At 31.2% G+C, this 9,112-nt stretch overlaps 4 protein-coding genes across 4 annotated transcripts; 1 reads left to right on the top strand and 3 right to left on the bottom strand.

Moving 5' to 3' along the window:
• Window positions 1–289: 289 nt before the first annotated feature.
• On the bottom strand, window positions 290–977 carry LOC107626481 (auxin-induced protein X15-like). The gene has a single exon (XM_016329368.3). The coding sequence runs from the start codon at window positions 927–929 to the stop codon at window positions 600–602; it is 330 nt and encodes a 109-aa protein (XP_016184854.1). The 5' UTR covers window positions 930–977; the 3' UTR covers window positions 290–599.
• A 3,946-nt stretch (window positions 978–4,923) lies between these two features.
• On the bottom strand, window positions 4,924–5,238 carry LOC148575511 (auxin-induced protein X15-like). Its single transcript, XM_088506263.1, has one exon. It carries the CDS (start codon window positions 5,236–5,238, stop codon window positions 4,924–4,926), a length of 315 nt encoding a protein of 104 aa, XP_088362389.1.
• Window positions 5,239–7,279: 2,041 nt separating this feature from the next.
• On the bottom strand, window positions 7,280–8,039 carry LOC107626478 (acylphosphatase family). Its single transcript, XM_088504359.1, has 2 exons — window positions 7,815–8,039; window positions 7,280–7,703 (listed from the first exon to the last, which is right to left on the bottom strand). The coding sequence occupies exons 1-2, from the start codon at window positions 7,903–7,905 to the stop codon at window positions 7,417–7,419; spliced, it is 378 nt and encodes a 125-aa protein (XP_088360485.1). The 5' UTR covers window positions 7,906–8,039; the 3' UTR covers window positions 7,280–7,416.
• An 87-nt stretch (window positions 8,040–8,126) lies between these two features.
• On the top strand, window positions 8,127–8,516 carry LOC148575510 (uncharacterized). Its single transcript, XM_088506262.1, has one exon. It carries the CDS (start codon window positions 8,127–8,129, stop codon window positions 8,514–8,516), a length of 390 nt encoding a protein of 129 aa, XP_088362388.1.
• Window positions 8,517–9,112: the final 596 nt, after the last annotated feature.

The following is a 9,112-nucleotide window of genomic DNA, read 5'->3' as shown; positions in this document are numbered from 1 at the left end:
AAAAATATTAATGATGACTAATTAATGACTATAAATTACAAAACTTGCTTGTCTCCTAACACTCTTCTATTACAAATTAAAACAGGCCTATATGACCAACAATATTTTTTTAAATAAAAAATAAATATAAAAATTAAAGCTGCTTATGAAACACTACTACTAATGCAGGGATACTATGAACTTAGGATTCATCAACATATAGGACCTTCATCGATCTAGTTAGGACAAATTAATCAAATTTCTAAAATAAACATGAAAATGATGAGATGCCAAATTAAAGGTTCAATTGAAAACAAAAAAAAAAGTATGATTATTACTAGCCTACCTTCTAATTCACAGAACAAACAAATAAAATTGGAAAATATTGAAAGAAAATTATTGAGGCAATAACACATGCATACACAAGTATAGTTTTATTGATTTCAAGAGAAACTTAACAACCAATTGACTAAAGATTAAAGTGAGCAAGTAATACTTGTTGGTAATTGGTATAATCCTTAGCCAACTGTTAAACTATAGTAGTAGTATTAATTAGTAGTTGATTATCTTAATTAATTAACAAGATGCACATATATGAAGCTTAGCTTCTTGATTGAAGTCTATGCTTTCATATCATCTAGAATCTTCTGAAGTTCTTGAGGCCTACAAGGAACAGAAATAGCTCCTTTCTGTCTGAAGCCATACTCTTCTTCAGCTTGATCAAGAAGTCCCAAGAATGCAGGATCAGTCAAGCAATCTAACTCAACACTGAACCTTCTTGTTTCTTTGCCCTTTGTGGCAAGAACAGTGAAATACCCTTCCACAGTTTCATCATCAACTTCATCATTGAAATACATCAAATGTTCTTCTGAACTACCACTTCCCTTTATTGCTACAAACAATACTGAGAGACCCTTTCTTATTATGCTCCCAACAAAAGCCCTAATCATCTTTCTGCTAATAATAAAAAAGTTTGTGAAAAAATTAATACTTTGAAAAAACTTCTCAATTGTGATCTCTACGTGAAAAAAAGTTTCTGTATTTATAGTTGGAATATCTCAAAACAGTATCTAATTTTTCTGGCTTCCAATTTTTCTAGGGTTTTTTCTTCAACTTATTTGGGAATTTTGTTTGCCACCGTGGTCACCGACGTGGATGTGATTGTAGCCATTGTAATTTTTTTTTTTTGGTATTTATTAAAGTGGAAATTCAGGTGCAGTCAACTTCATGTATGTGAAGTTAATAGCTAAGAACCGTTAGATGATATGTGAAGTCGACTGCACCTAAGTTTCCACCATCTATTAATGTGTGAACTAATAATATTATATTTCACAAAATAATAATTACACATATGAATATATATATATAAATAATAATTAAAAATCGTTAAATAATTTAATATATTTTATTAAAAAATTTAATATAATATACGTTCACATCTTATCTAAAATAAAATCACATGAAGTTATATTAATATGAGTAACTACCTTACATGTATAATAATAAGAGGAATGCTAGGACCAGCAATTTTGGTATTTTGTAACCATTAATTGGCCATCAATAATATTTTTAATGGTGTGAGATTACATCTAATGGTGAGAAATCACTCACTTTTTTGTTTTGATGGTTAAGTATTGGCTAAAAAACACAAAAGTTGCTGGCCCTACACTTTTCTTAATAATAAAACTATACCTACCTAATTTCAAGAACTCAAAAGCTAAATCTTCTCATCTTAACCTTTCAAAATTACACTTCATAAAAATTCAACACTCAAGTAATTTCAAACTGTAAAAATAACAAAACACTCTGAAAACTTCAAAAATCTTGAAAGCTTCCTTTAGACAAAGCATTAAAAAGTTAGTTTAATTTATTTAATTTATATATGAAAAAAATGGAAATACTTAATTAAATGATCCACGCGTATTAATTTAGAAGAATACTGTTTGGGAGTCACTGAAAATCATAATAAGGAAACATAACTTATTTTTTTAATGTATGAATTTTTTATTTTTTATTTTGTAATTATTATATTAATATTAAATTAAATGAAATAATTTTGTGTTATTGCCTCTCTAATTAATATTACTCATTTGAAAATTAAAGTAGACGCGGATATATATCTACGTTGCAAGTGGTTTTAGCTAACCATGGATTCATTGGTATTATTTTGAAAGGTCAATTACTTCCTTCCCAATCGAGAAGCAACTCTTATCTTTAAGGGAGGGCCTAGAATCTGTTGTCACTTTCTTAAATATTGTTTTATTGTATAATATGGTTAACTAATAACACAATATCCAATTTTTTGGTTTCTCTTCTGAAATCAATGTTTCTAATAGCTAGCTAGATGTATGTTTTAGCCTAAACGACGAAGAAAATCTTGATTTCTTTTCAAATGACTTGTTGTGATCAAAGGACTCGTCAATGCATGCAATGCATGCAAGCTTTTGATTAACTTGAATTTTCATCAAACAATTAAAACTACTACTTATTATATTTTAACTAAGTGCAACGTATGAGATTGCAAGATTTGCAAGCTAATTATAAGGTAGTGGAATTAAAACACCCATTAGTAGAACCAAAACAACCGCTCTTTCAAACTTTTTCATGTATTATAGGGAAAAGTATATGGAACCAAGAGGTTACTAGCCAAAAACTAAATAAAACTACATTCATTTATATTTTATTTTTAATTAATTTAATTTTTTTTAATTTACAATATTTGTTATTAATTGCTGCTTAATTAAAATCAACTTTTGATGAGTAATATCTTTCCAAAACTGTTCTGAGGATCACGGCGCATAATCAAGCCCGTTTCTTCACACTTCACACTCGAAGCCAATACAAAAAAATTCGAAAAATATATAAAAGAACATCCATTTAATATGAAAAAGAAACATTCTGATACTTAGTAGAAGAAACATCCATATATATTAACTCGTAGAGATTTTAGATTCACTCAAAAATATTTAGCTGATTTTTGGCTAATACCCTCTTGGTTCCTAGCATTGTTGATATTATAATCATTGTTACGAAAACTAGACTGAACATGCTGATTCAATTAGATTTATCAAAAAATTGGTGATCAAACTAATTTAGTTCAAATAAAAAATTAATTGATAATTGAATCGATATAATTTTTTAATAATTAACCAATTTAAAATAATAAAATACAGACAGATCATTTTTTAAAAAATATATATTATATATAAATATATTATTTTATTATGTTTAGTTCAATTTTTATTGAATCTTTAAATTTGTAAATCTCTCGCTCTATAAATTCCTGTTCGATTTTTATAACCTTGATTATAAATTTATAATCCATGCTTAGAAGTTATAATTAATAACAAAATCCTAGTCAAAGAATGGTAAAAGGCATTAGATTGCTCACAATTTGAAGATTAATAATTATTAAAACATATGACGATATTCCGTGTAATGTGATTGGAATGGCCGGTAACTATCTATCACCACAATATTATGTCCACGTCAAGAATCGATTTTGAATCTATGGATGGAAGTGTTTATGGCCCCCTTTTTCTTCTGCTCATAGTTAAATACTTAAATGTATTTTTGGTGTATTATATATATTGTTAGCCATCATTCCATGCAACAGTGCAACGTATGTGAATGATAGGGGCCTGGGGACAAAGCATATGAATGTATAAAGTGTTAAAAAGATAAAGTGTTTTTTTTTTCTAATGTAATATATAGCATTTTTTTTAACCAAAAAAAAAAAACTTGGAGTAAATTAATCTACCTACATTTTTTTTCTTTTCCCCTCTCATATGCATGCAGCATATATACATAGTTTATTTTCAATTTATGGAGCTGTGTTTCGAAAGAGAGAAAAACATACTACATGGCATTAAGGGAATAAATATATTTCTTAAGAAATAAATTGTAATCCATTCACTTTGATTTCAACCCGTATTAAGGGAATAAATATATTTCTTAAGAAAATGGTAATTCTAAACATTCACTTTGATTTCGAAAAATACCATTTGGTCACTAATGTTACTGCGTGGATGAGATCTTTTTAAAAAATTTTTAGTTGATTGGGATAATTATATTAGTTGTATTTTTAAAATATTTTTGTTTGAACAAAGATAGTTAGATTATATTTAACTATAATTATTTATAAATTGTGTAATTAATTTTATTATTGAATAATGTTACATGAACAACAAATATTATTTTTTGTCAACAATAATTTATACTTATATTTACAGAAATTTGGTACAAAAAAAAAAAATAAAATTTGCACATATTTTTTAGAATTTACACACATGAATCAATATAATTTACTTCTATATTTTTAAATTTTGCACACATAATTAGTAAAATTTATTTGTTAAATATAAGTTAATATTTGTACTGGTCGAATGATGACAAAAAATAATAAAAGTACTGACTCCAAGATTAGATAAAAAAAATCAAGAAAATATTGAAATTCCTTTTCTTTTGAGAAAACTAAAATTCTTCAATTTTAATAGTCAAAGTCTCTCGATAAAATTGCTTAAATTTTTTTTCTAAAGAATATTCAAACACATTATTTTGCATAAAATTTTTAAATATTCTTTAAACTTACTTTCCCTCTTTTCAATGTTCCATTCCTTCCAATCAAACTCACTCTTAGTGACTTCTATAAAACTTCAATCAATATAAAATTAAATCTACATATCTTAGCCATTCTATTTCTCATCAGACCATCCTTGCTACATGTGGACTTATTGAACTATATCATCAGGTCAGAATTACTAGAAAACGACAGAGAACCATTAAAATTATACAAATTATGGTATATATATACCATGATTAGAAGGGAAAGTAGACAAATAACACCTATATATACAACAAGAAAAAGGCCCTGCTCCTGCATTAACAAACCTTTGTACCTGCTGCATAATCTCAATAACTAACAATGTGATAAACCTTATTATTTCAATGCTTTGTTAGTTTACTTCTAATGATTCTCTTCAACTCATCAGGCTCACAGGGAATTTCCAATGCTCCCACCTGAGAGAATCCAAACTCTTCTTCAGCCTGCTCTAGCAACTTCACAAACTCAGGGTGATCCAAATAGCTCAATTTGATGAAGAATCTCTCTGGCTTCCACCCTTGAGTTGCAATCACCACAAAGTGACCTTGTTTTACCCCTTTTGAATGTGTTAAGCTAGTCCTCAGTTTCCTCATTATGAGCCACATTCCTCCAAAGCCCCCCTTCAACAATCTTCCACAAACACTAGTCTTTGCCATGATCAGGTGGACAAAGCTCTAGTCAATATATCAATAAATTGGAAAAGTATCTTTTTGCTGATATTGTGAATGCAACACTAGAATATATATATATATATATAGATATAGATATAATGGCTTATGCTAGCTAAAATGTATGGTAGATCATAAATATATATTGCTGGTGGATAAGTATATGCAAGGGACAGTGACATGTGAACTTTAATAAGCGGCTAGTGTTAACTGTTTCCCACATTTTTGGGACTAAGGTAGCTGTATACCCTTGAAGTATCATCTTTCAATTCAGTATTGCAATTTGAATGCAAGAGACGAAACATAGATTAGGGTGACAACATAAAAGCAACCAGGGCCAACATATTAAGTTATGAACTCCAAGGGTCAGTGGTTGTGTTTAAATCCGTTTCTTCAATCATCAAGCGTCCTAATCAACATTGTTTAGCACAAGTTTATGATGGTGATGCCAAATGGAACTCTAAAACCGAGTTCATTTAGCTAGGATTAAGAGTTAAATGCATAATCTAAATAATAGAAAGTGTTCAATGCATAACCTAAATAAAATGGGAGTGTTCAATGCAAAGAAGGTAAAGGGGATAGGGACACAACAAAAGAGAGAGCTTAACAATATAATCACATGTTATTAGCAAAAGATCAGCCACACAGATATTTTCATGTACAATTTTATTTCACGTAGACTATTTAATCGAGAATAAACTAAAGAAACTGTGTCATAGACAACGCGTAACAATAGTTTTCTAGGACTAATACTCAGATAGGTAAGGGAGTGAACTGTAACCATATCAAACTTTTGTATGTAAGTGACTTTTTTTATAATTCTCCTTTTGTTTAGTTAATCTGCTAGGCAAAATGTTGTGATTATCTCTAATATATAAAATGGCTTATTAAATATCTATTTCCAATGACTATATGGTTAGAGAGAGGAAAACCTCTGTAACAAAGAATTCGCATGTGATCACTGTTCCATCTAATAATTAATAATTAATATCCCCCAACAACTCCATATATATATAACATGATTGTGTTGATTTAAAAGTGGGGAAGACAAAGAGAACACAAAAATAAAAAACAATCATTTCAGTACCAGACTAGTACATATTTAGAACATCATAGCAGAAACAACGAAGAAGAAATTATTACAACACTAGTAGTACTTGAAACATTACAAAATATCAGTAACTCTCTTGCCTTTTCCTGGATTATGGTTTTCAGCTGCAATGATATAAGAGCCAAGAAGGAGGGGAACTCTTCAAGCACTTCATTTGTCTCTAGAACTCTAACTCACAACCTGCTTCCGGTATAAATTAAGAATTCAAATGTAGTCATTATTCTGATAACAGAACAAAAAAATACCTTAGGTGCATGGCATGAGTTCACTTACTTAGTCCTATACTTGTGCTTCTATTTTAGGGAACTTCTTTGGTGAGGAGTGAAGATCATAACTAAATTTTTAAATGGAGTGTGCATTGAACATGATTTTTTTATTTTTTATTTTATTTTTTCTATTGTAAAACAAACAATCTTCACACTTCACCCAACTTCTCTCTTAAGCATAGTATTACCCTCTTTTTTATAAACTTTTTTCTTGTGCCATTCACCCTTCCACAAACCAATCCCTGTAATACTAACAGACCAAATTACGGCATTGTTGCTACACATCTACTGTTTTCTCCAAAGGCACTCACCATCTATTGTTCAACTCTGATAGTAATCATAGCATTGTTAAAAAAGAAAACACCACAAGTGGGGATTCCTTGAAACAGAGACTATTGTACACGTGGTGATCTTCTTTAGTCCCTCCAATCTTAAGTGGCATTGCATTTTCGCTATCCTAACTACTCTTAGGCATTGAATCAACAAAATAAACTTCTACTTTTTGTATAAATAAGAATCATTAACCGGCTAACTCCCATGAAAAAATATTCAAAGCTATATAATCACATAATTCATAGCCAAGAAGCAAGCATCTATGATCTATCATAACCAAAAGGCACGTATAGAGTATGCAATTACTCACAACTAAACGGAGGAGAAAACAGTGTGGAATGCTCATAATAACAAGTACTAGTACATAACAGAAATTACACTCGTAAGTGGTAAACAAAAATAACAAACAGCAAACACTAACATTTTTTTTCTTTTTTTTCTGTCTTAGTCATTTCATCAAACAGTTGGTTTGCGTTCGAAGCCATTGCCAGGATCATCCGTGGCAGGAAAAGCCTCGAAACCGGTGACGATGGCATCAGGCGGGCCACGTCGGCACCTTTGCTCCATCTCCTGGACGGCGTCTGAGGGGCCGGAGAAGAGGGCCTCGACGGAGCCGTCACGGCGGTTACGGACCCATCCTTTAAGGCCCAACTGGGTAGCGTTCTCAATGGTCCAGTTCCTGTAGAAGACACCCTGCACCTTCCCCTTCACAACGACCCTCTCAGTTTTGGTGGAAGCGGAGTCTTGTGGAGTTGCCATGGCGGAAAAACAACGTCGTGGAATAGGAACAGGGATATGAGAATAATGAGAATGGGAATCGGAGATTATTCCAGAATAAGAATAAGAATAAGAACCTGTTTTAGTTTTAGAAGAGCCAATGGCATTGATCCAATGCGAAAGTAACCGTGGCGGAACCACCCAACGCGACGCCGGAATTGATGCCATTCCCACCCACAGACCCACTATCTAGAAGCTAGTCAAGCTACTACCTCCACCTGTTTTTTTTTTTTTTTAATTTTAATGGATAATGGGAGAAAAGTTTACTATTTGGGCCACAGGCCCATAAATCAAAGTGTTGCAAAAGTTAATATTGGGCCATGGCCCAATTAAGGCCCAAACTAAATACGATTTGGGAGCTATGGAATTTGGGTTCTTGGATGTTAACAATGCAGGGAAGGTACTTGCTGAGGGTATACACATCGGCGAAGCACATGACGGCGAACGTGGTGGCGGGGAACCACCACGACGGAAGGGTGGTGGCGAGCGCGTCGACGGTGGAGCACGCGATCAAGGGCGCGTTTGTATGGGGAAGAGCGTGCGACGTGAAAGCGGCGGAAGCGGTAGGTGAGGTGCTGGCGATGCGGCTGAAGGCGGAGGAGGCGACGGGGGTGACGGTGGGGATGGGCGGCGAGGTGCACGTGGACTTAGAGAGAGAGATCGAGAAGAAGGAGAAGGATAGCGGAGCTAAGGTGTGGGCAGTGGTTAATGCTTTCAGGAAGAGAGGCATTAAGGTTGTTATTCACAATCATCGTCATCATCATCAAAACACAGGTTAATCTTCCATGTTCATAAATTACTATTTTGTTCATGTATTTTCTTTTTTTTTTTTTTTGTTGATTTTAGTATTTTGTTCATATATAACTAACAATAACTATTATGAATTATGTGTTGACAGTGTTGTCACCAAAAAAAAAAAACTATTAAGAATCATGTGTATTTTATCACTGTTTGAAAGAGTGAAGTTGCTTAGTAAGAAATAAAAAGAATTTTGATAATATAAAATTCTTTTATCAAAATTAGTAGTTATTCATATGAAAATATTTTAATAAGAAAATCATAGTTAATATGTGAAGTCTCAGATGCCATCATTTTTATTAAAATTTAGTTAATATTTAATTATTAAAATAAGAGTATATAATTTTATACTATTAAATATAATCTCATATCATTAAAAATATTAATGATAATTAATTAATAATAATTATAAATTACAAAATATGCTGATTTTTTAATACTACTGATATGTGAATTGACATGTGTTATGTTAAGTTAGTGAAATATATTAATTCATAAATAAATAAATAAATAACAAGAGTGTTTTAGTTTTTAAAGTATTTTTTTAGAAATATAAAATTAAAGTATATAAAAACGT

This window comes from Arachis ipaensis, chromosome B2, assembly GCF_059453495.1.
Source record: "Arachis ipaensis isolate K30076 ecotype BB chromosome B2, ASM5945349v1, whole genome shotgun sequence".
Taxonomy (NCBI): domain Eukaryota; kingdom Viridiplantae; phylum Streptophyta; class Magnoliopsida; order Fabales; family Fabaceae; genus Arachis; species Arachis ipaensis.
Note: the sequence above shows the minus strand (reverse complement) of the source record. Positions and strands in the feature narration are given on the sequence as shown.